The sequence below is a fragment of the Coturnix japonica genome, chromosome 2, assembly GCF_054131305.1.
Source record: "Coturnix japonica strain WE chromosome 2, WE-NBRP24, whole genome shotgun sequence".
Lineage (NCBI taxonomy): Eukaryota > Metazoa > Chordata > Aves > Galliformes > Phasianidae > Coturnix > Coturnix japonica.
Window position 1 is genome coordinate 77,226,570 of NC_140664.1, and position 26,304 is coordinate 77,252,873.

The window sequence follows — 26,304 nt, forward strand, 5'->3', positions numbered from 1 at the left end:
CCCAGCTGGATTTGTTCAGTGACTACACTGGGTTTGCTTGCTGCATACCCCGCACACTTCCATTACCAGGCCTACACTGGTTACCTGACACACATCAGGGATCAGTATCCTGATCCTGCTTAGTTTGTGAAACGTGATGAAATAAAAGCCTAACGTGCTTCACATGTAACTTCTGTTGCTGTTCAGCTGATGTTGCCATGTCTGCACTGAGTGGACGAGGTGGCTCTGCTGACATCTCCACTGAGGTGCCAGAAGGTTTGTTACAGGTGCACTTGTTGAAGCTTTTCATTGCACTGAATTCCTCATATTAAGCTGTTCTCTGTTTTCAAATATCACAGAATTCAAGCCGAAGATCATGATGTAACTTAAACATTTCAAAAATTGAGGAAATGAAATGGCTGTGTGCTCTTACAGGCTTTGGGTTTGATCCTTTCCTCCTCCTATTTATTTCCATGAAAACTAGCACAGGTACAAAAAGCACAATAATGTTATTTAATAGAGCAAATCCTCAGCTACAAAACACTATTTTTCAACAGTCACCACTATTAGCAATGTGTTTTTGTTGGAAATGAACAAGGGCCTGTGTGCCAAACCTGTAAAAATCTGTCCCCGCAGTCAGAGTTGATGGTATGTCCAGGCTGCAGGAAATCCAGAAGGATCACCCACTCCTATATGGGGCTTGCTAAGTCACAGCCTGAACCAATGATTGAGCACCTCTGAAGGGACAGAGCCAGGTGTCACACAGCAATTCACCTGTGCAAACTGAAGGGGTTCCACCTCCCTAAACCTTATTGAAAACACAGAGTTAAGGAGGAGTTGGAATTATGATTGTTTTCTTCCCACAGCAGTAGTTTTCTGTTACTTGAGTTAGGATATCACTTTCAGCTCAGTGAGTGATGGATCCTGTAGGCTTGTTTATATTTTTGTCTCCAAGTATCATCAGTTACAAGGTACCAACGTTGCCCAATGGCATCCAGTGCGCACTCTGAGTTAATTTTGGAGGGTGAAAAAAGTACAAGGCTGCCCACCCGTGTGATGATTGGGAGCTTGGGAAGAAGTCAGAACATATGCAAGTTGTTCAGCCTCCCTGCTCTAAGGTGTGGGGATGTCAGGGTAAACTGAAAGTGGGTAGAGCAGCGGAGCTTCTGAGGACAGTGCGAGGTTAAAATGTAGAATACAAGGACTTAAAATGTGAGGTTTTAATTCCTCAGAAAAGCTGCCATAATTCAGTTATTCTGAGCAGAGGATGTTTTTCTGAAGTTCTGAGTGTGTTGGGGTGGAGATCACGGAATAGGGAGCCATTACATTATTTCACATCATTGACTCTCATCAGTGCATTGTGCCAACAGCTTGTTGGTTTGTGTCTCTTGATTTCCATGTAATTTGATGTATGCGATACTTGACCGTCTTGCTCCATCATGCTGTTCCCTCATTCCAACACCAAGAAGGTGTTTGAAACTTCTTGAAGAAGGTACAGTTCTTTTGGAGTGCCAGCTTAAACTCCGTTGCCTCTCAGCAGACTCCATAAACAAACACCTCAGCTAGCATGGTGCACAACGAGGGAGGAGCACAAGGTGGGATAATGCTACAAGATCTTCTTCTTGCAGGTTACCTGTGTACATAGAGGAGAAAGCTCTAAGTACTCTTGCCTACCTTTGTGATGGTGATGCGAGGACTGGGTTGAATGGACTTCAATTAGCAGTTCAGGCCCGACTGGCAGCAGGGAAGACCACTCTACTGAACTTTACCGAAGGTGGTTCTGTGGATGGAGTTCTGATAACGGAAGAACACGTAAAGGAAGGTCTGCAGCGGTCACACATCCTCTATGACCGAGCAGGTGAGTGCCTGACATGGTTTCTGTGATGTAGCATTTGGAAGAGTCTTTATAGTTCCTGCTGTTTCTTCCCCTTGCTAGCAGTTGTTCTGATGAAGCAGCAGATACAGTGAAATGTGGTCTAAAAACTGCTTTTTCTTCACACTAGAGCAGGCTCAGTCAGAATAAATTGAAGGGATGTGATGCTGTGTACCCATGATAGTAGCAGTATGCACTTGAGTATGCTGTGTTCACAGAGCACGCACCAGACAATTAAGTAGTGTCTGGCCAGAATCAAGTAACTATGAATTCAGTTTTTATGTGGTTACTTAGTTTTGCTCTCCTTAAGCACTATTTGAATCATCATCATAGAGTCATAGAATGGCCTGGGTCGAATAGGACCTCCAAGATCATCTAGTTTCACCCCCTCTAATATCCAGTCTAAACCTCCTGTCTCAGTTTAAAACCATTCCCATTTGTTCTATCACAGTCCACCCACGTACACAGACATTCCCCCTCCTGTTTATATGCTCCCTTCAAGTACTGGAAGGCCACAACGAGGTCTCCCTGGGGTCTTCTCCAAGCTAAACAAACCCAGTTCCTCAGCCTTTCCTCACAGGAGAGGTGCTCCAGCCCTCTGACCATCTTAGCAGCCCTTCTCTAGACCCATGACACTGCTGAAAAAGACCTGGATCTAGCTGTGCGTGTCCCTGTTCACTGCAAAGGAGTTGGACTAGATGGCCTTCAGAGGTCCTTTCCAGCTCTAAGGATTATTTATTTCATTTTGTGTGCCTTAGATTTGAGCTGCTCACTGTTTTCAGGGCCATTCCTAAAAGGATGAACCCAACACACCTCATAGGTTTCAGCTGCTCCTAAAAGGATGAACCCAACACACCTCATAGGGGATTTGTCAGGACTGTGTGCTGTGATCTTATTTCCTCCAAACTTTGTGATGTGCCATCATGATATACCTACATGTCAATGGTTTCTGGGCCAGTTTGGCCCATTTCCGTGACTAATGGGGCCTGATACAGGTACAAGGTCATCTTCCCAACATCTTTTCCTTCTCCTGAAGGAAAGGTTGTATGGTATCAAAAGCAAATTGCTTGCCCTGTAATGTTTAAGCAACAGAACAAGCCACTCTTTGCTTCATCTGCTGTTGCTATTACCTGCTGGTGTGCTGATGCACTCATGAGAGCATGAAGGTTCTGAAAACACTGATGAACAGCATGATTCGTGTTTAAAGAGAACTTGGGAAGCAGGTTCTGTTTACCTACTGTGATCTAAGGAAATCTGTTCTGTTCTCTTAAATGTATTTTGCTCCTCTTCCTCCAAATAGCTCTCTGTATCTCTGCTCCCCCATTCTAAACAGGAGAAGAACATTACAATTGTATCTCAGCCCTGCATAAGTCAATGAGAGGCTCAGATGAAAATGCCTCCCTCTACTGGCTTGCTCGAATGCTTGAAGGTGGTGAAGATCCACTCTACGTGGCAAGGAGGCGGGTGAGGTTTGCAAGCGAAGATATAGGTACGTGCTTTCAGTATTTCCTGGTTGGGATGGTGTGTTAACTAAGATGTGCCAGTCTTCTGACCTTCAGAGTTTAGTACTTGGGGCTAGGGGTGCAATAAATACCAAAACAAATACTCCAACTGCACAACAGTTACAAAGTACATGAAATGCATCATGACCAACAAAATCTAAGTATATGCAGACAGAAACCTACATTTGATGTCCTTGTGGTGACAGCTGCAGGAGGAACAAAGATTTTAGAGGTTAGGTTTTGATAGTGTTCTTTCATTTCATGCCATGATTGTGGGACACCTTGTGTCACAGAGAATATGTGTGGCAGGGATGTCTGGGTTTTTATTTGTTTGTTCCATTGCTTTAGTGAATGTGGAAGCCAAAAGCCAACCTTGATGTGCAAGCCTCATGGTGGGTGTGTCAGTAGTTTCAAGGTATTTTCATTATCCTAAATAACAGAAGCAGCAAGATTTTTAGTACAGAAGTGATGAGTGGAGACTTAATACATCTGGTGAAGCTATGTCTGTATACCAATAGCTCCTCGTTTCTTTTTCACAAAGAGAAAGTGAACCCTACACTACCTGCTGCTGCTGCTCAGGCCACCACTGTGTGGCAGCAGATTGAGGCTTTCAGAAGGAATAGGGAGAAGACACTGGGTGGAAAGTATCTATCTCATGTGCTGCCAAGTACTGTAGCAGGTGATCCACCACCTGGGACTGCAGCTTTGAAGTGAGCGTGTATAGCCTTCCATGGCAGAGAACAAGAAACACTGTGATTCTAGTAAACTGACTTTAACCTGCTTTCATGTAATCCCTTCTTATAGGGCTGGCAGATCCTTTGGCTTTAACACAAGCGGTTGCTGCTTATCAAGGTTGTCACTTCATTGGGATGCCAGAGTGCGAGGTAAAGGCTTCATCAGTTCACAGATCTAAGAGTAATGTAAATTGTAAGATCTAGTTGTAATGACCAAAAAAGAAACAGAGATTGCAGGGACAAGGCAAATAAATGTATTGGCCCATTTCAGACAAGGCTTCAAGTAAGAAAACATTGTTGCTCTAGCAATAGAAGCTGTCCTTGAAATCTCCCTGTGCGTGTGTTGTCATATTTCAAGTAATTTTGTTTTGCTCTGATTCTTGTTGTCTTACAGTTCTAAATGTTCATACATCCTGTTGTAAAGTAGCTCTTCTTTTCTAGTAGCCAAAGTTATGAAGGACTGTATTGTTGTGAAATAATATTAAAATAGTAGTAGCAGGAGGAGGTCAGTATACAAACTAAGCCCTTGTCATGCTACTCAGAACGTCTGGATAACAGACATTAGAGCTTAAAACATATCATTTAATGCTTTCCCCTTCCTTGTTTCCAGGTCATTCTGGCACAGTGTGTAGTGTATTTTGCAAGAGCACCAAAGTCTATAGAGGTGTACAGGGCATATGGTAACGTCAAAGAATGTCTGAGGATGCACACGGGGCCTCTACCACCTGTTCCCCTGCACCTGAGAAATGCCCCGACGAGGCTCATGAAGGACTTGGGCTACGGTAAAGGCTATAAGTATAACCCCATGTACAAGGAACCTGTGGTGCAGGACTATCTGCCAGAAGAGCTGAAAGGAACAGATTTCTTTAAGGAACGAAGAACGTGACAGCCCTGCTCCGAATGCTTTCTGTTTTTGTGATGCATACATTTGTACTGGGATGAAGATTTCCCTGCTGATTTCAGCCCAATAATTCTGGAGATGAGAGTACAAAGTCACTCGGCCCTTGAGATACTCTTGGTTTTTCTGCTGTCATTCCAAAGGAGTTTTGTAAACCATTGCAGTTAGGCAGTGTGGAAACACAAAAGGAAGCTTTGCAACTTAGTTCTTTCACCCACCGGTTCAAGGGAAGTGGAGGAAAAAAAGGTGTTTTCCACTTTGTCTCTTGTAGTGAGATAAGGAATATGGGCACGCTGCTTCTCAAAATCAGAATCCAGTTTGAGCTTTTAGAATGTTTATTTTCAGAAAAAAGAGATTGTGTTTTCCTCTCTTGCAGTAAAATGCAGGAAAGAAAATACAATTACAATGTAATCCTTCTTTTTATGATGCCTCCAATTTTCTCCAACAACATTTATTCAACTAATAAAATCAACGCTTTTTCATTTGTTTGAATACTCTTAAGAGAGCAGAGTGGTTTTGAAAGTCTGAAGATGTTTTGACTTTATCATGTCTGCTTTCTATGGCAGACATAAACTAATTTTGGAACTAGAGCAGTCATGAAAATCAGTGAATTGGTTGTTTTTTTTTCTCTAAACTGGAGAGGTTTGGATTTAAAAGATGGTCTGTTCAGTGGATTAGGAGTTGTTTGGCTGGTTGCATCCAAAGGGTTGTGATTAATGGTTCTGTGTTGGTGAAGGCTGTTCACAAGTGGTCTCCCACAGGGGTTGGTCTTGGGACCGGGGCTCTTCAGCATCTTTATCAGTGACGCAGACGATGGCATCGAGTGCACCCTCGGCAAGTTTGCAGATGACACCATGCTGAGCGATGCTGTTAATAATTTGGGAGGTGGTGAAGCCATCCAGAGGGAGCTGGACAGGCTCCGTGTGAACCTAGTGAGGTTCAGCCTGGCCCCGCACAAGGTCTTGGCCCTCTTGGGCTGAGGCAGTCTCTGCTACTTCCACAAACTGGAGGGAAGAACTCATTTAGAGCAGCACTACAGCGAAGTTCTTGGGGGATGAGAAGATGGACATCAGCCAGCAGCATGCGCTTACAGCCTGGAAGGCCGACTGTGTTCTGGGCTGCGTTAAAAGAGGAGTAACCAGCAAGGAGATGGAGGTGATTGTCCCCCTCTACTCAGCTCTTGTGAAAACTCACTGGAGTACTGTGTCCAGGCCTGGAGCCCCTGTCTCGCTCCAATTTAGGAGTGAGGCAAAGGTTCTTTTAATAATGTTATGCCCGGCGTGAGATTAAGAAGAAGAGCATTCAAATGTTGATCCGACCAGTTTATTGGAAATAATAGACAATTGAGGGGATGGGGAAGGGAGAGCAAAATTAGGGTGATGGGGAAGGGAAAGTAGGCGATAGAAAAAGGTAGAAAAGAGCAAGAATTACGTTAAAGCGGGGAATAGTCACCTCCTGGATGCAGCAGCGTCCCGTAGCACGTTGTTAACGTTGGTCCGGGGCAAAATAAGCGTAGGGGAGAGCAGCAACAGAGTAGCAGGCTGCAAGCAGCAGATCGGTGAATCGCAGAAAAGATGGTCAGAGTAGCGAGGTCTTCAGGAAGTGGAGTCTCGGGCAGCGAGGTCCCTCGGAACAGAGTCTCGAGCAGCAATCCCAGAAGAGGTAATAGGCAGCAGTACGACAACGGTAGAGGAATCTGAGGTCGGATACCTAGATGCCCAGAAAAACCGTGATTTGTCCGTGCCCTTTTTATCCTTCTTTCCAGCCTTCGAGACATTTCGGGACGGCTCGGGTCAGAGTCTTGTGACTTCCTCAAAGCTGTCAATCTTCCTTGAGATGGGCCAACAGGAAAGACCACTTAAGGGCCATTAGTCCTCAGGGATGGCCATCTTCCTTGAGATAGGCCAACACAAAAAGACCACTCAAGGGCCATTGATCAGTATCTTATCTCCCTTTCGTAGCTCCCGGACTTGTCCATCTCCTGTGTGTCTCCATTTCAGCAAACTTTGAGACAGTAATGTAAAAAGCATGGCTTCTTACAAGCCCCACAGTACAGAAAGGACATGGAGCTCTTGGAATGGGTCTAGAGAAGGGCTGCTAAGATGGTCAGGGGGCTGGAGCACCTCTCTTCTGAGGAAAGGTTGAGGGAACTGGGATTGCTTACCATGAAAAAAAGAAGGCTTCAGGGAGACCTCACTGTGGTCTTCCAGTATGTGGAGGGAGCATATGAACAGGAGGGGAAATGGCTGCTTGTGAGGGTGGATAGTGATAGAACAAGGGGGAATGGTTTTAAACTCAGACAGGGGAGGTTTAGATTGGATATTAGGAGGAGGTTTTTCACACAGAGAGTGGTGACACACTGGAACAGGTTGCCCAAGGAGGTTGTGGCTGCGCCATCCCTGGAGGCATTCAAGGCCAGGCTGGATGTGGCTCTGGGCAGCCTGGTCTGGTGGTTGGAGACCCTGCACATAGCAGGGGATGGAAAATGGGTGATGGTTGTGTTCCTTTTCAACCCAGGCAATTCTGTGATTCTGTGATTCTGTGATTCTGTGATTTTGAAGTTGCATCACTTCTAATAGTTAGTGCAACATTTTTGTTAATGCTTTTGGAAAAGAGATTCCTGACAGTAAAGTACCCTTCTATATTTTGAGTTGTGTTTTAGCATGAACTTTGGATTGCAAAGCTGAGCCACGCAAATTGAATGCCTGCTCTTACAACAGAAAAATTGGCTTTGTGCTGCTACTGAAGACATACGATGGAATGTCACACCTGCATGGTGGGCTGGAACCTCTCTGAGGCTGGGAACAAGCCGTGCTCCTCAGAGCAAGCCCCACACTCCTCCAAACTGCACCAGGCTGCGGAAGACCTGGGCAGTTGGGACAGGGACAGTTAGCACATCCCAGGGCTGCGGGCGTGCAAGATGATCAAGGCCAGGTCTCCCTGATACTGGGGAGCCTATGGCTGTGCCCTGAGCTCCAGCTGTGGCCTCCCCAGAGCTGAGCAGAGGGGCAGCATCTCTGCCCTTTGCACGCTGGCAGCACGCTGGCACCTCATGCAGCCCAGGGCAGCACTCAGGTTTGTGGGCAGCGCTCCTTGCCGGTTGAGCCGAGTGTCCGGCAGGACTCCTGGGTCCTGTCCAGCTGGGTGACCCCAGCTGCGGTGTGGCCGGGAGGTGTTCCACGTCAGGTGCAGAAATTTGCCTTTCCCTCCACTGCTTCTGATGATGGGATTATTGGAGTAAGGTGTGCTCCATCCCTGACCATTACTGGGGCCCTTGTATATTTTATTAGTGCTGTCAAGAGTGCTGAATCACGGTGGAGGAAATAAAGTTGCATTGCTGTACCGACCTCCAGGACCAGAAGTGGGAGAAAGCAGCATGGGTAGGATGGGTAGGAACAGCAATGCCAGCAGTTTGTCAATAACACACAGACTTTGTCTTTTTTTATTTTTTTTTTAAAATGTTATTTATTAGGTGTTACAAGCAGCAGGCTGAGAGGTAGATGTTGTTCTCCCAGCCCGCTGGAGCCGTGCTGTGACGGCAGTGCGGTTCTGGCCTAGCGCCGCCGCCGGGGCCGCCTCTTGCAGGGCGGCGCAGAGTCCTGGGGGCTGCTGCGGGCCTTCCTCTTCGGGGGGCGCCGGGGCCCCCCACATGAGCGGTCCCTGCCCTGGGAAGAGGGGCCCGCTGCCGCCGCCTGCCCTGGCTCCGTGCTGGGCCCTGCGGTGCTGGTGGAGTGGCCTGGGCCCGAGGCGGGAGGCTCCTGATGGGAGGTGCTGTTGATGGAGCTGGTTGCAGGAATGTCCTCCCTCCTTCCAGCAGCATGGGTGTCCTGGTGGTCAAGCTGGTGGCGGATCGTGGGACCGTAGAGGGCTGCAGCGGTGCTGATGAGCCTTCTTACAAAGGGCAGCACGTCGCCGCTGGTGCTCAGCTGCAGCGCCTGCACCAAGGCCTCCTCGTCCAGACCATGTTGACAAAGGAAGTTCACCGTGGTGCACTGTCCCACGTAGACTTCCCACCAGTCGTTGCTGGACACCTGCTGCAACTCCTCCTGCAGCCACTGGAGCAGGGGTCCGAGGTCTTCCGGATGATCTTGGAAAAATGCAGCCCAGACCTCGGCTGGGAAGTTGTGCTCAGGTGGGATGAGCACCGGCTCTGCAGGCCCCTGCTCGTCCTGCAGGTCGTGATCTGAGTGCGCTGCGGGCTGCGGGACAGCACACTCGAGGTAATCCTCATCCGACCTCACCGAGTACCGAATGGTGGTAATTTTGTGCCCGCATACGGCACAACTCGGCTTCTTGCTTGCCCACCAGATGGCACAGCCGTAGCACAGCTGGTGCTGGCAGGGGGTCACGTAGGTGACATCCTCCCGGATTTGCCCGCAGATGGGGCAGGTCCAGTTGGACGGCACGTCCATGGCCCTGGGCTGTGCGGTGGGCTGGGGAGAGCTGAGGTCAGAAAGCTTCTCCCCTCACAGGTGCTGCAGCAGGCAGAAGGTGTTACAAACTGCAAGAGAGAGAGAGACACCATCGTCATTCGCTGCCCTGGTCTCTCATCATCAATCCCTCCTTTTCCCTGTAACACTCCAACCACTATAAGAAGTGAACAAAGGGCCCCACGGGCAGATCCCAGCATGGGGAGGGTTCCTCAAGAAGCACCCCCAGCTGCCGGCATGAGGCATTGCCATGCTGCCCACCTGCTCTGCTGCACGGTCCTCTCCTTGATGTCCCGGCTGCCTGCTGCCAACCAGCAGGGTCCGGGTACAGCACAAGTGGCTCTGAGACGGCACCTGAGAACTGCGCAAGCAGCACCCAGAGCACGTTTCAGCTCCAAATTTCGCCCTGTCCACACTCCAGTCCTCGCACACTCGCTCGGTTGGAGGCCAGGCACGAACTGCTGGGCTGGGCTGCTGCGCCTGCATTGGAGCAGCGTGGGCCAAGCAGTCACAATCCATCGCACGGAGATGTCACAAACCAGGGCTTGGCCGTGTTGCCAGGCCTCACCTTCACTGGGGGACATCACCACCCGTCCCACAGTGATGACGCCTTCCATTGCTTGGTCATCACCGTGTGCCTGCCTCCTGCTGCACATGTGCCAGCAGCACTCCAGTCCCAGCACTGAGCTTTCCCCAGCACTGCTGCCCACTCCATTCCCCCAGCTTTTCTGCACCAAGCTCCTGGAGAGGAGCTTTGCAGAGAAGGACCTGCATGTCTTGGTGGGCAATATATTAGCCATGAGCCAGCAGCGTGGCCTTACTGCCCAGAATGTCAATGGGATCCAAAGCACTTGAACAGGCTTCCTACAGAGGTGATTGATGTCTCGCATCTGTCAGTGTTCAAGGGCCATTTGGATTATGCCCTCATTAATGTTTTAAGTTTTGGTTAGCCTTGAAGCTGTCAGGCAGTTGGACTAAGTGATCTCTGAAGGTCACTAACAAATGAATTATTCTATGCTTTAGATACCATCTCATCTTCCCAGTGGAGATCTTAGTTCTTGCACTGCCTGTGCAGAGTACCTCATGAGGATGATGCACCTGCAGTGTAAATACAATGTAAATCTATGTGATCAGAGAAAAAAATAGAAGGCATCAAGGCTTCACAGGTGCTGCAGGCGTCCCTTGAGTATATTGGGAAAGGTGAATTTTAAGCCTTCCAGCTGCTGCCTGCCTTTTTTGTTTCATTCTTTATGAATAATATGACTTTCCAACATACTTACTTGGAGTAGATTGTGTAAAAACTTTTCCCCCTTGTATGTTGTATAAAATATGAAGTACACTGTATAAAAACAAGGAACAGGGAGACCAGCAAATTGCATTTTCAAATCTTAGCCAAACTATAATGTGGGAAGGCCTTCCTCTGCCTCCTGAGATGGAGGTGGCAATTTCATAACCTGTCCACAATTCTAAGATATCTGCCTGGCCATTTATCACATTTTGCCTTTTGAGAGAAAGCGATTATCAAATTCCTTCCTGCTGTTGTATCAGGTCATTTGCTGGAGCAGAAAATTTGGCTTTCTACATCCTGGGATTTCTGCAAACATGAAATATAGAGGTCATTCCCATGAAGTCTCACAGCCTCCATGTATTACTACAACATGTTCTGCTCCTGTTCCAGGTATCCTTTTAGTCCTGATGCTACCCCAAGGAGAATGAGGGCTGAACAAGCTGCCTTCTCCCGGGATGAGCTGGCTCTGACTGCTTCTTTGCTGATGGAGGGCTGTGTTCTGCTCTGACTTAAGTGGAAGCCACTGCAGCTGAGTCAGGCTCCCTTCACAGATTTTTCTGAGGAGAGAGCATGCATAGAGAAATGAAGGGCTGACAAATAGTTTACCAGGTACAAGCCCAGCTATTCTGGTTTTATCCTCTAAAACAAATATTTTTCTCTTCTTGGGGAGGAGACACTCCATAGATGTGGCTGCATCTCATGAGCACACACTGCTGAATCATCTCAAGGATGTGCCAAGTATCTGCAGGAAGCATAACAGGAAGAGGGAAACAGAAAAATTCACAAAATAAGCATCTGACTCAGAGCATTCAGAGGGGCACTTCTCCGTCTCACTGAATAATTGGTGTCCCAGTAATGTTTTCTCCAGGAAGCCTTGGTGCTCCCAGAACAGATGATGGAGCTACACTGATAAAAACAGCACATTTTTCCTCTAACCTCTAGCTCTTCATCACAGTTTTCAGAAGAGCTGTGCAATGAGCCTAAGGCTCTGATGTTTTGTTCTGGGTTTGAAATGTGTACAGCCAATGAGGCTCTTCTTGAGCTCCATGGTCGTTTTTGCTCTGCAGCTCTAGATGGATGGCTTGCACAAAACAGGTCCAAAAGGCAGCAAGGAGGATTTGCCCAAGCTGGAGGCATGACAGTGTTTACCTAGAGTCTGACATCCTTGCCATCTGCAAGGGAATTTACAAAAGGAGAAAATAAAATACCTGCAGAATTTGGGAATTTGCACATGCATGATAAATGAGACATTTTCTTTCAGATGGCTTTTTGGAGGTATATGCTTCAAGCCAGCTTACGTCCTATTTAGTAGTGCCACATCCTTATCTTGAGTGTTGCTTCTCCTTACGGAATTTATCTGTGGTTCTTTATATTAAAAATGTTCTTCACTAGTTCTCCAATACATATACTTGGAAAAATACAGTTCGAAAATCTGATTTCTGAATCTGTTTTTCAGAAAGCCTATGAAGTCAGTGATGACTTGCCTTGTTATAGGTCACAAAGCATGAGTTGTGAATGTTAGTTAGTTAAACCTCATGTAGAACTCCATGAGGAAGATAATACTTGTGTTAAACCAGCAACTTAAAAGTTATGTCTATCAGTCAGCTGCTAATTCTATTTTTCTCTAATTGTCTCGCAGACTAAAGCATTTTCCACGTAATGACTGACTGTGATTTCTTTTGCTTGCATTGCCCTTTTCAAAACTTTTCTTCATTCCTCAGGGCTGGAGTGACCTTTATATCTATATAAATGCCTCTCAGATCATTACACTTCACCATAAAGCAGAACTCAAGGAAGAAAACCGATCACTCCACTATGTAAGTAATTAACCTTCTTTAGAAATGTGTGTTTTCACACCGTGCATACAAAACAGGTACATGTCATATCCCATCTACCTTCCAGTCGATGAGTTGGTGCTTCAGATGCAGGCTTATATCTAAACAAATAAATGAAACCAAAGCTGCTTCTTGCATAAATGTTTTATATGGCACAAGGATAGACCCAGAATACATCATGGGGAGAAAGCAGTACAGTTGTCAGTAAGTAGGTGAGTTTGCTGTATTTCCTGCTTGCTTGTGACTGCTGCTACAGGAAAGGGAATTATCAAAGTGAGATCTCCACTGTGCAAAGGATTTGCCACAGATATGGAGTATGTGTAAGCATAAAGCATCTCCAAAGCCCCTCTCTGCTATTCAAGACCCACCTGGCAGGAAATCAAAAACTACAGAGAAAATAAAAATACTCCAGTTTTGTTGGCAGTTACTGAAAATTGTTACAAACAGTTCTCCTCAGGTAGCAGCATAGAAATTCCACCTTTGCCTGGCAAATAGTGTACTAGATTACATGGCTATGCTGGAGAACTGTAGGCTATACAGGAGTGTATGTCCTCCTTGAGGAAACAAAATGTTCTTCATATCCAATCAGGTAAAGGGAAAATTTACTCCTGTTTTAGATTCAGATCAATATTTGCCATTCAAGGCGCATAACAGGAGGGCATCCAATTGATGGTTCTAGGCTAAGTTGGTTGTAGTGATTACTTTGGTCTACAATCATTCATAGGATTAAGAAGGTGCAGGGGGAAAAGTAGTATTTCTGATTCTCATCCAGGTTTTCCTCACAATGCTAGAAGTTGGCCCTCATTTTAAGGTGAGCAAAATTTACCAAGGAAAAGCATGGTATCTGTGGGATTGTGCCTAATAAAGAATAAGAAAGGATGGTCAGCCATAAACACCTCTGTGAGGGGAAGAGACCTCCTCACAATGGTAGCTCCTGTAGCAGCTGCTGCTGTAGTGCCCTCCTCATTGACTTCCACATAAGCCTTATGGACAATGTTTGACAACATCAGGGATTTCTCAGACAACGCAGAAAGATCAGCTTTAAAAGTGAAAATGTCGGTCATTCCCATTTCTTTTAATACCTCATTGAGGTTAAAGGTGCCTTCAAGCTTGAATCGGGGCAGGTACACCTCTACGATCGTCTCAAACATATGTTTGGAAGACAGCCACACCGTTAAGTTTTCATAGGTCATTGTGCTTTCAATCTAGAAGATGGGGAAATAAACAAGATTAGATTTTTGCCCAGCTTTAATTCAGGCAACCAGCTTTCAGACCAGCTTAGCCGCAGTCCTCAGCCTTACCTGTTCCAGCCCACTGGTAGATCCATCTTCTGTGTCTCCTGGCAGAAGGATGATCATGCTGAGCAACTTCTGAGCGTAAGGGAGTTCAAGCACCTGAGTTTCCAGCTCCTCGATATAGCCTAATTTAAACGTGCCTTTCTGATACATCATCTGTACTGGCTTTCTCTCATTCTGTTTAAAAGAAATTGGAATGATCACTCAAGCAATAGTCCTTAATGTTTAAACTTCAGGTGCTGTATTTGTGTTTGTAGCAATATATGTTACAAAGCTAAACATTTTTCTTTATTTTTTGCACATACAATGACACATTAAACATCAGTTTTACTATTCATGTATAAAGGGGATATTTGTTTGGGGGGAAAAATAAAACAAAGCAATTTCCCTGCAACTGACCAGATAGTTCAGTGGTTTATATACTGTTACTATTACAGATAGTATTATTACAGATATTATTACTGTTACAGATAGTGGTTTAATACTGTTACTCTGCAGCCAAAGAAGCTGATGCTGATGGGATTTGCAAGTCCTGGTTTGGAATGGAATAAAGAAGAAATGGCACTGCAGGAATCAGGTTGCCATATATCAGGTAGATGTTTTAGGCAGGAAGCAATAGACAGATTAAGAGCAAAATCATAACCACTCTATATCAGGCATGTTCTTCTAGGTCTTCTAATCCTCACTTTCTTTTGTGACGAGTTTGTTCAAATCCTGTGTAAAGGTCCAAGATTCATTTCACCATTAGCTAACTTTGTACTTAACTTCTAAATCAGTGAAAGAATCTTAGTAGAGAACAGTGTTATTTAGTGCATGAAGAAAAGTGTATACAGATTCTCCCTATCTCATAGTTTCTGTGACTGCAGAAGTGCTCCAAATGTTTCTCCCTATAGTCCATTTTCAGTATTCATATTCAAAAGCTTATTTCAAGTAAAATATTTAAAATATATTAAGACCAAAATTATAATTTCAGGCTTGTGTCTTAGTAAATTGCAGTGCAACAGTATAACTAGCAACGCATGTCTTTCTGACCTTCTGTTTTTATAGATAATAAACACTTAGAAGACAGTTTTTCCCATACAAAGCTCTTCAGATTCAAATCAGAGATAAATCTGAATTCTTTGTGGGTTCGTTTTTTTTGGTGGTTTCACTATTTAATGTAATGTAGGCACAGCATATGGAATGAAGGCAAAACTGAATTAAATAAAATGGTTTTGATAATCTTTTTTGAAGACATTTATTAGACTTAAGCTGTACAGAGCTTGGATTAATGTGGTTGCTAAAGAACTTTTTGCAGCCATGTTGATTTAGTTAAGCAATGAAAGCTTCAATTTTATACGTATGGTGGAAAAAAGGAATCAAAATTAAAACATATTGAAAAAACAAACTTACTTTTAAACACTGCAAATACTACAAATAAACCAAAATACTCTGTGAGGATTTTTCATGTTTCAAATTCCATCTTAATCTATGTGGCTCATTAATATGTGGCCTCATTTTTTGGTTGGTTTGGTTTAACCTTTCTTTTGCATAGCTCATACTAAATTGTATGGGATGCATAAAAGCCAGGATGGCCCCACGGAGCCTGTATGAAATTAGATCTTTGCAACTGGCTTCTATCCGTGACAACTGCCCATAGTGACTATGATGTTCAAAAGTGCTGATCACTTTGTGTTTTGCCAGCTGTTGAAACAAAATATTCTGAGTTGTTGCAACTTCTAAGACTTGCAGGGTTTTTTTTTTTCAGTAAGGATTATGGCTCTCTTTGGAAAGCCTTCCTTCTGTCTCTACCCAACAGGAGAAAAAGGTTCAGTTCCCAGCGCACCCATGCCTTCCTCACAGCACAGCTGAGAGCCCCCAACTTTGTATTTCTGTATCATGCTTATTCCAGTGCGAGGGTAAATCATGCTATGATTTATAGAATGCACTGTGTACCTGATGCAGTTTAAAATCTCTCTGTACTGTATTTTTCTCCTCGAACTTGTGTTCCCAGGATGCTTTGAAGTAGATTGCATTTGCCAGCACCAGAATGGCATCTGTGTTAATCACGCCTCGAGCAAAAAGTTCCTTGATTTTACCTGGAGGAAATTTTGGAAAACAGAGGTGTTTATTAGTTGTTATTAAGACTCTGGATTGAGATTCAATTACTTATCTGTGAACTTAGCTTTAGAGTGCATTAGAAATCCAACACTGTTTCTTCAAAGAACAGGGACAATAAAAGCAAAGAAATGGCAAATTCTTCAGCTCTGTTACCTAGGACTGGCCTTTTTGGAAGAGGAAGGGGCACAGGACCATCAAATTAGCCAACTGTGGGTTCAGTGGCAAAATGAATGTGCCAGGTTGCACCAGTCCACAATTAATAAAGGCACAGCACCATTAATCCTCTGTTTCCTGTTACCTGAGGGTGTCTTTCCCTTTACACTTTATTTTCTGTACAGAGGTTGATGTAGGATTTCCTAAGTGAGCAGGCTTTGTACAGGCACACAGGGCAATGATGGTCTGGGGTTTGCAGCTCTTTCCCACATTAGTTGCAGGCTGTTCTGACAGCCCAAGGACAGGTTTGGTCAGGATATGACCACTAAGAAATCAGGAGCCTTCAAATTTATTCATCCGTTCCTCGGTAAGTTCTGGCTTAAGTTCAGCTAGAAGATTTATAAGATTTTCAACCTGCTGATGTTGCAGCTCTAACAAAATTAAAGTGGTATATTTCATGTTCAGCTTAATTAGAAAAAAAAGCCAATGACCTCTATGTGCCTGTAAAGGGCAAAAGCTGGGTGGGTGTTACTTGATAGTGAATCTCTCTGGTGGTCACATCGCTCATCTATGTTAGCATTGCTCTGTGTACACCCAGGTCCTGAGGTGTCTTCTTTCTTTGCTGTGTTATTCCCAGTCTCACTGTGAAGCTCGTAACTTTCATCCCCTGCTTTCCTGTATCTACAGTGTTGACGATTTCCAGAAGCAGTTAATGTATTTTATTGATTTATTAATCTATTTTTTTTAATCTAACAGTACCCTTGGAGGTTCTGTTGCAGTTATCTTGCTAGGCATGTAGGTAGGAGTGCGGCAGTATGTGCCAACAAACACATTTAATTCAGAAATAGTTTAGCTGATAGATGACTCAAAAGAATGAATGGGAACAACAGGCTATCTTTGAAATGCATAAAAAACTAGAAACATGAACAGGACTTATCATATGCTGAATTCTTTTTGAAGGAGTACTGGAAGAGGGAAAAGATAGATAGCATGGCTACAGTTTTGCTTTATTTTACCTTCTGTCTCACTTTCAACCCAATCATTAATTTTTAGCCTGCTTGCTTCAAGATCCCTTTGAAAGTCCATTGTTTCAAGGGCTGCTCTGTATAGTTCCTTACTGCACATCAGATATTTCTGTAAAGCAAAATAAAGACTGTGCATTAGCCAAACCCATTCAGAGCTTATTCTCTTTACCATGAAGTCAACAATTTAGAAACGTTTTAGAAATTACGAGGGTCTTCTTAACTGAATAAGACAAAATTTGGCTTTGGAAACATCAACTATCAGAAGCTGAATCAGATCACTGTGAAGAAGAGATAATTATTGTGTCTTTCTTCTTATTTATCCACAGTTTTCCCTCTAGACAACAAGCTGGGGGTCAGTGCCACAGAGGTTACAAGGTACAGTTATCTTACCTGATTCGGTTCAAATCCTTGTTGGAGAAAGAGGTTGTTAACCAGGCTTATAACGTAGTCTTTGTCAAGGTTTTGCAGTTGTAAAAGCAGTGTATGGAATGCTTCATGGTAAAGATTCCCATCTGTGTTACACTAGGAATATTTCAAACACACCAATTACAAAGGTTCCTCAGTATAGCTTTGGTTGTTTATCTGCATCCTAATTAGATTGTAATGTAGGGCTATCTCCCATTATTATTATATTTAAATTCGGCTAATCTAAGCTTTGTGGCCTGATCTTCCTTCTGGTGGGGGCTTTGGATTTGATTTTATGGAAGACTTTGCTGGTAACAAGGTAACACCTTCTATAGAGCATAGTGGTTCAGGCAGACCTTGTGCATGGGATCTTGACTCCCTCCAGTGGCAAACTGTGGTGCTTTACAACTAATAGGCTACAGTGAAGTGAAAGAAAGGTTCTTGTACTACAAAAGACATACCACAGAGGGGGAAGACTCTCTTTCCTGGCTTAGTTCAGGCTTGTTTTCTGGGACTACACCTTCAAGCTCAGATTCAAGGCTTGTAGTTCCTGCAGCATCACTGATGTGGAGAACCTGCATTTGAAGAGGTCAAATAATGGCAGTTTTAACTGGGATAAAGGTGTTTTCCATGTTTGAAAGATTTACTGCACTGTCTCAGATTAATAATGTAGATTTATTAAAGATATCATAGAAAGGTTTGGGTTGGAAGGGACCTCAAAGCCCGCACAGCCCCAACCCCGTGCTGTGGGCAGGGCTGCCACCACCAGCTCAGGCTGCCCAGGGGTCCATCCAATCCAGCCTTGAGCACCTCCAGGGATGGGGCACCACAGCTTCTCTGGGCAGCCTGTGCCGGTGCCTCACCGCCCTCTGTGTGAAGAATATACACCTAATATCTCACCTAAATTTCCTCTCTTTTAGTTTGAACATTCCATCTCCATTGCTTTCCTAAACTAAGCAAGAGTCTTTCAGAACCTCATAAGGAGAATGTGTCTTCCTTGGCAGCAGCTGACCTACGGCAGTATTATAATACAGTGAACAAAGATCCACCAGGACACAGCCAGAGCCGGCTACTGCCTTATGCTATGTGTACTGTAAGAGAATTGGTCTCTTACTGCTCTCAGAAACAAATAAGAAATAAAAGACCATACACCTTGCATTGCAAGGTGTAATAGGCATTGTGACCAGAGGAACAGACTTCTGCATGCCCTCCATGTACCCCCAGGCCCTGTGTACTCTATAGGTGAGATGTTTTGAATCATCTGAATGTCACAAGGGATCACAGCACACCAAGCACTGCTCTCGAGGCTGCAGCTGAGCTTGTGTTTATCCTTGTTTCCTAAGCATGCAAGTCGTGCTGCAAAGCCCAACGTTGCCACTGGGGGAACAACAAGTTATGTGAAAGCTTCTCAGAACATTTCAGCAGTACTTACATTTTCTATCTGAGCAGCAGTGTTGTTTCGTGCCCCTAGAAGGATCAGGCCAAGGGAGGTAGAGATGCTCACTGGAGAGAAGACAATGTTTGAACAGCCTTCTGCTCTTCTGTTGACTTTATTGTAGAGATCAAGGGAAAACTCAGTAATCATTCTAGAAATGGAGCCCATTGTGAAGCCTGCAGCTTACTGAGAACAAAAAGGGAAAGGAGAAATGTGAATCAGCTGATTGCTTAGCTGTATCACACCGTGAAATATCTATCTGCCCTAAAATCATCCCATAGTCGGTTGCTAAATAGTAGAAATGTGCTGAAATCTGAGTTTGAAATAGCCAGTTTTGCACACATCTATCAATTCCCACTCACATGGAGACAGCAGGATCAGGAAAGAGGCCCCAATACTCATACCATATGGGGATTCCTTAGAAAGAATTGTTTTTCCATCTTATCCCACAGTGTATCTGATTTCTTCCAAAAGAGAGTTTCCCATCTTACTTGTTCTTATATGTAAGCAAAAGGTTGTGGTATTTAAATCAGTCAGCTGTGGATTTCCTTTTACAAACTAGTTTAATGCGTGTCATCACATCAACTCTTCCCTCTTATAACAACATGATTAGTGACAGATAGGGGTGACAGAAACTACACAGGCATCTAACCACATCTGGTAATCTGAGCTACAGTGTGAAGGATTCAAACAAATTCAAATAAAATTACTAGTAATTATTTTCAGGCATGAAGAAGGAACATGAGCAGCTGTGGATGCTACTACCTATGGAAACATGCACTGTTTGCAGTATACTTCATGTCTCCTCATTGATTTGATAGGAACCACTGATTCAGAACAGATAAATAATGGCAGTTTCCCAGTAAAGCAATAGCTCAGCAGCCCCAGAAAGCATGTAAGCTTCCTGTTCAATGGCAGGACAAGATCTGTCTCATTCTTTTCTCTTGTACTGGAAATACAGCAGTCTGATGCCTTTCCTATGGGTCATTAAATCCACCCTGGTAAGAAGAATTTGGGATGAAGTTACAGCTTGATCTTTTCACGAAGAATACCATCTGGAAAAAAAAAGGGGGGGGAGGAGGGGGAAGGGGGAGCTTTTAAGAAGCCCTTATCAGTCCTTTAGGGAAATAACTGCAAAGCTGTTGTGTGGATAGCAGTGGAGTACTCAAGTTTTTCCTCAAAACATGCCATGAATAAAAAAAACACATAAATTTTAGTGTCAAACAAAGGATGTTCTGGACAGCACACCAGAGAGATGTAAGAAAAGCAAAGCATATGCTCTTAGCTGTTTGCAAACATAAGTAACTGTGGCCTGTGTTCTAGAAAGATATTTTAGTTAGGGGAAAATACATAGTGCAGTGTGGAGAGAAAGCACTCAGGTCAGGCTGGCTCTAACTTTCAGTCTGCATTGGGACAAGAACTACTCAGTGCTCTGCACTGACTGCAAGGATGCAGAGCACACTCTGCCTCTCATTCAGGTATGAGACATGCAGGAACTTTGCATGAGAAGTGGAGGCACAGGCACCAAAAGTTACCAGGGTGTGAGAAGTTGCTGTGGCTCTGCTGAGATCTGCTGAGATGCAGCACGCTGTCTGTGCAAGCAGCTGAGCTTGCAGCAAGTGCCAGACAATGGGAATGAACTTAGCCCAAAACAGGCTTAGCCTAAGATAGATTGACAGGAAAGTCAAGTTGTTGAATATACGAAGGTGCTGACACGTGGTGAGTGCAGACATCTCTTTCCTTTTACCTAGCTTGAAATAGAAAGTTTGTGTATGTTTCATTCTAAGACACTCGTTTCACCCTGATGTCCAGTAGTATTTCGTAGGAAAGCTTAACATAAGTGGGTAGTCATCCTACCGTAAGAAAGAGACATTGCAGTAATCATTTGTCTTCTCTTCCACCTTTGTTAGCTATTATTCACAACCTTCTGAAAACAAAACTCAGCACTTCTTTTATGTTAACGTATGTGTTGCTCCACTTTCACAGCTGGTGAAAGATCTGAAATGGATCTGTGAGGTTGTTTACTGTGAATGTAGGTCAGGATGCATGTTGTAGGTGTGTCCAGACCTCAGAAGGTACTGAGGAGACAACAGGAGCTAATGAACTTCCTCAACAGAAGGGAGGCACCTCCACCCCAACCCACAGGGAAAGAACCAACCACCAAGCATAAAGAGAAAGCCTGAGAGCTGGAAGCAGATTTTAAAGGCAAACGTCTGGCATACAGAGGTGTCCACGCCTTTGGAAAAAGCAGCAGACTGTCTTCAGAGTGACGTCCAGGTACAACCACTACCACCAGTTCCATGGCTTCATGTGAGCTATTTACAGGGCTACCCCAGAAAGGCAACACAACAGTAAAGGGAGAAGGGATGTGGGCTGGAGAAAGAACTTTTCTTAATAGAGACCCAAAGGATTTAGTCAACTTTCTTAATGGATATTTGGGGAGGGAGAATGTGTAGGTATGATTCCACATCATTAAGCCATGCTTATGATCTCTGTAACCATTTGTTGGTGAGAGTTTTTCCGCCACCACGAGGACAAAGTAGCTTGGAGAACATCTAGATATTGAACAACAAATGAAAATGGTACTTTTAAAAGATCTTGGATTGGGAAGGAGAGAAAATAGAAGATCAAAAGAAATGTTCCAGGAAGATCACAGCTGTTGTTCTGCACCAGACAAACTGTTGGCACAGAACATTAGCGATTGTGCAGAGGCAGCAAGCAGGGCTGTGGTTTTATGGCTGATGAAGGGAGGTGTTTTGCATGATGGCTCAGTAGCTGTTAACACAGTCTGGGAGATGGAATTGCTGGTGTTGTTATACATGAGCTGGGAGCTACCCAGGAAAAGAGCCTCCTTCTGTAGAAACCAATCTATACCAAAAGCCTCATAAAGGTAACAAATTGTTTCCATGGCTCCGTGAAGTGAAAAATGCTCCTTTTCTATAGCTATTCATGCTCTGTTCTCTCTGTAAAGCTTGTTCTAGGCTGAAGATGAAATCAAGGCAAAATTTCTCAAAGAATGAGAAGGTACGCTCAAAGCTATCATAATTAATAGATGTGGTAACTTACATTATGCAGTCAACAGGAGGAGGCAGTAAATGTGGATGTAGATGTGGATGCTTGAAGATTGGTAGCCTGGTTTGTAAGGCAATTCAATATGTAAAAAGGGAAAGCAAGAAAAAACCTGTTTTCCCTGATGCTGCATGACAATTTCAATTGCATACCTACTCTTCTTCTCATTAAAGTGTTTTAATATACATTTATTTCTCACAAGCAAAGGAAGAGAGAAATGATATGTGTTTACCCTAGAAAAGGATAGCGCGACAGATAACTCAGAATCCTCACATGAAAAAGCTACGGTTGGTAGAAGTTAATTTCTTATTTTTCATACAAAAACTTTCAAAGTGTTTCCGTGGCTTTTTGGGCTTAAAGGGAAACAACACGTAAGAAAAATGAAATTTCCTTTAACACAGAAATTCTTACCTTCCCCATGCAACACAGAACATTTCCAAAGCAATGTGCTTTAAATTAAAACCCAATACATTTCAGCACAAAATATCTTTTCTAGAGAAGTTATGCCACCAAGTCCATCTCCCAGCCAACTTAGCCCCTCATGCTGCTGTTTTTATGCAGGAAAGGGCTTTTCCTGACTGGTTCTGTTACTTTGCATCAGTACCTCCAGGATGTATCTTTTCTGCTTCTTTCTAGGCTGATTATTCCTGCTTGAACAGGCCTGGATGTACATTGGCCATACAGTGGCAAGCTATTTGTTATGCCAATGTGTAGTTAGATAAACTGCTCAGCAAATTTTTGAACACCACTGCCAGAGCCAGGAGCAAATATGTTGATAGTGAAGCATCCTCATTACCAAAACAAAATCTGAAGAATGCTCCACCCTTCCTATTATATGCAGCCATTGTTTAAGAACATAAACAAACCTGGCAGCACAGACCAGGGTTCAGAGGAAACACCCAAGCACACAACCAAAGAGTTGCATGCCCTCTCTTGTCTAGTGAACATTGTAAGGCTTTTCCTTGTGCCATGGAAATCTGAGTGAAGAAGGAATATTAACCTGTTTCTATTAATTTATGGGTGAGTTTACCCAGATGATCTGCACCATCGCTTCTCATAAAGCCCATTTTTTTAGATTGAGTTGGGTTGTTCTAAAACAGCCCTTTTGCCCTTCTGGTGATGTAAGCAGAAAAACATCTGTGTGTGGTATAAAACTGTCTGTGGCAGAAATTTCCCTAGGTCCTCTCAGTCCAAGCTAAGAGGACCTAGGGAAATTTCAGTCAAAAGTTTGATGAATGTAGGCAGGCATCTTTAGATTCACAGCTTTGGGCATGTGTTCCTAAATCCCCACCCATGACACCCCAGAGAAGACCACCTCCCCTTGTGAAGACCACCCAAATTTTAGCAGTGTCTTTTGCTCTCTCCAGCCTTTGAAAGTACCTCCCCCTTTGCCCCATCTGAAAACATGAAGTTTACCAATTTTTAGACTGATTTGGATCTGCTCCCCCCCACTAAAAACATAATAATAATAATGTTTACCTTCTTACGCAAAGAGGTCAAATGAAGAACACAACAGCTGAGCTCTGGAGCACCTTCCTGTGTATACTCTATTATAAATTTCTTCCAGTCTCTTGTGGGAAAATTCAGTCTCTAGCCAATTGCTGATAAAGGCTGCATGTTGTAATTTCATGCAAATGTCATCGTGCAGTTTCCTGCAGAAGACCAGGAAACCTATATCTAGCATTGTGCTTACAGCATTTCGCTCAAAGCTGCTCAACTAGTTTGGTAGGAGGCATCCTGGCAACATCTCCTGACTGCAAAGCCAAGTCACCCTTAGCTGGAAAACAGCATTAACACCTGCTTTCTGGGCATGGACGCCAGGTCCATGGCTGTAATGCTGTGTAAAGTTCCTTTTGAATTTAGTGGTGTCAGGATTTGGACACTGGGTTGTGCAGGGTTCTTGCTAGGATTTAGACATCCCTTGTTTGGGGCAGAGCTTGCTTGCAGAGATAAAGCAAGTGAATTGGAAATGCATGAGCTTTATGTTGCCTACAGGTAGTAGGTACTCACTCAGGTACAGAGCCAGCTTTCTGCGTGTGGAAGGATTTTAATTAGAGAGAGGAAGAAGTATTTCCTTGATCTGTTACAAGAATCCCCACCCAGGGGGTATTCTTTTAAATTGCTGGAGCTAAGAATAGGAGTCCAAGAGAAGCTTATTGCATGTGTTTATGTCACCAGCATGTAGTGAGATGCAAGGAAAGAGATGGGAAGCACAAATCTTCACACAGTATCAGATCTCTTTAGTAATATTTTCCTCTTTTTCACTTTTTTCTGTTCCGTTTGCATTCACTTGGCTGTTTGCTTTTCCCTTCTGCATATTTCTTCAGACTTCTTAGACTTTGTTTCTGCGTCTTTTTCTTTCTTTCTGTATATTGCCTTTCCCATTTCATTTTCCATCTTTTCTTCTGCTACTTTTATGAATCCTAGCCACTTTTCAGTCCCATTCTTTTAATACCTTTCACTGCTTTCCTCCTTCCAAACTCTGTGCTTTCTCCCTCCCTCTTATGCTGACATCCTTCCTCCACTCATTTCTTTGATTTACTCTGTATATCCCCTTAGATCTTCTTTCCAATCTGATTCACTGCTTTGCCTCAGAACATTGCACCATTTGTGCAAATCCTGACCTTTCTAGGCCCTTAGGATATAATCACAGAATCGTAGAGGTTGAAAGGGACCTCTGGAGATCACTGAGTCCAACTCACTCCTACAGAAGCTCGTTAGAGTAGGTTACACAAAAAAGTGTCCAGGCAGGTTTTGAGTATTTCCAGAGACGACTCCACAACCTCTCCAGGCAGCCTGTTTGTGTGCTCTGTCACCCTCAAAGCAGAGAAGTACTTCCTCATGTTGGTATAGAATTTTTGCCCATTTCTTGTCACAGGATACCAAAAGGAGCTTGGTCGCACTCACTCGACTTTCGCCCTTTAAGTATTTGTAATCACTGATAGGATCTCTTCTCCAGGCTGAACAGTCCAAGGTTTCTCAGTCTTGTCTCATAAGGGAGATGCTCTGGGACCCCGGTCATCTCTGTGGCCCACTGCTGGACTCTTTCTCCAGAAGCTCCATGACTTTTGAACCAAGGAGCCCAGAAATGGACACAGTACTCCAGATGTGGCTTCACCAGGGCAGAGTAGAAAGGGAGGATTGTCTTCCTCAACCTGCTGACCACATTCTTCTTAACACACCCCAGGATCCCATTGGCCTTCTGGGCCACAAAGGCACACTGCTGGCTCATGGCTGACACGTTGCACACCAGGACACTGAGGTTCTTCTCTGCAGAGATCCTCACCAGCAGCTCAGCCCCTAACCTGTACTGATACCTGCACTCATCTCTCCCCAGGTGTAGGATCATACACTTGCACTTGCAACATACCTAAGGATCAAAGCTGCACTGCTTTTCCAGCCAGGTCAATTGCTTGCATGCGGCATTTTTCAAGTTTCAAAACCAGCTGCTCATCCCCAAAAACAATTCCTGCTACTGCAAAGTATTTAGATGTACCAGTTCTCTTCTACAAAATGCTGGGAGCAGGAAGTGGGCAATGACTGTGCAGCTAAGCAAGTTATGAGATGACTAGACTGCATAACACTGCAGTTTGCAACTGCCTGCAAAAGCCAGCCATGGCTTGCTTTTTTCCATCAGGCCAGTTACCCATCATTGGATAGTAATGCTGTGTTGAAAGGTGAGGTGGAGTAGCTTAGTGATCTGAGCAAGTCCTCACCTATGCTCACTTTCTCTGTCACAGCCAACGCCTTTTAGTACAAATACGTTTCTATACACAAGCTCCCACACAGGTTTTCCCATGTCCTCCCATGCAATTTCTTGCCCACAGCCCAGAGGCCAGAATGGGTGGAACAGTACAATACCCTGTAATGGCATTTCTCACATTAGCAGCAGCTGTTCTGATATTTCCCTCTCACATGCTGCAAATTGAATAGGTTTTACATTGGAACTTCTAAATTTCCATAGAACTGGAAGGGTTGAGGAAACAGGACTAGTATACTCAAATGCAATTGCTGAATGGAACAAGGATTATGGCATAACCATCTTTTTTGGCTGTGTGATTACATCAAAAACACAAGGCTGGCCTGCTGGCTTCAAGGGACTCACAAAGACAGATTACATCACAGCTCTACCTACAGCTGTACTTTCTGGCCCTCCATGGACTATTTGAGCCTATTTGTGTTGTTGCTTGTTTGGTTTCCATCCACACTTGGCTCCTTCAAACTGGGCTGTGGCATAAGCCTAACACCTTATCTGAACTCACTTACTAGGTATAAGTATTTTA

General features: G+C 44.2%; 2 protein-coding genes across 6 annotated transcripts in view; one reads left to right on the plus strand and one right to left on the minus strand.

The window, feature by feature from the left end:
• Nucleotides 1-5,480, plus strand: part of LOC107309569 (ATPase WRNIP1-like) — a 27,342-nt gene extending 21,862 nt beyond the window's left edge. For 2 of the 3 annotated variants that reach the window (XM_085540326.1, XM_085540325.1), the window contains 4 exons: nt 1,608-1,837; nt 3,186-3,341; nt 4,159-4,238; nt 4,699-5,480. In XM_085540326.1, coding sequence (XP_085396452.1) covers nt 1,608-1,837; nt 3,186-3,341; nt 4,159-4,238; nt 4,699-4,974 — 742 coding nt within the window. In that variant the 3' untranslated portion in view covers nt 4,975-5,480. Of the gene's footprint in view, nt 1-1,607; nt 1,838-3,152; nt 3,342-4,158; nt 4,239-4,698 lie in introns of all 3 variants that reach the window. The other variant, XR_014943589.1, reaches the window with a different exon arrangement.
• A 3,704-nt stretch (nt 5,481-9,184) lies between these two features.
• On the minus strand, nt 9,185-23,636 carry LOC107309633 (serpin B12-like). 3 transcript variants are annotated; one of them, XM_085540324.1, is made up of 9 exons: nt 23,501-23,636; nt 18,950-19,138; nt 17,979-18,092; nt 17,503-17,634; nt 17,104-17,221; nt 15,770-15,912; nt 13,841-14,011; nt 13,622-13,744; nt 9,185-9,487 (listed from the first exon to the last, which is right to left on the minus strand). In XM_085540324.1, the coding sequence occupies exons 2-9, from the start codon at nt 19,118-19,120 to the stop codon at nt 9,332-9,334; spliced, it is 1,128 nt and encodes a 375-aa protein (XP_085396450.1). In that variant the 5' UTR covers nt 19,121-19,138; nt 23,501-23,636; the 3' UTR covers nt 9,185-9,331. The 3 variants fall into 3 exon arrangements, with proteins under 3 accessions (XP_085396450.1, XP_085396448.1, XP_015710070.2); XM_085540322.1 differs by lacking the exon at nt 9,185-9,487 and adding an exon at nt 9,499-9,896; XM_015854584.3 differs by lacking the exon at nt 9,185-9,487 and having other exon boundaries at nt 12,669-13,744.
• Between the last annotated feature and the right edge of the window lie 2,668 nt (nt 23,637-26,304).

Bases quoted from the DNA above. Each gene is read 5' to 3' on its own strand.
- LOC107309633 (XM_085540322.1), bottom strand. From the start codon at position 19,120: ATGGGCTCCATTTCTAGAATGATTACTGAGTTTTCCCTTGATCTCTAC. The intron at 18,093-18,949 runs GTAAGTACTGCT...CTTCAAATGCAG, and splicing joins CTGCTGCTCAGATAGAAAAT to GTTCTCCACATCAGTGATGC. The intron at 15,913-17,103 runs GTAAAATAAAGC...AATTTCCTCCAG, and splicing joins GGTTGAAAGTGAGACAGAAG to GTAAAATCAAGGAACTTTTT.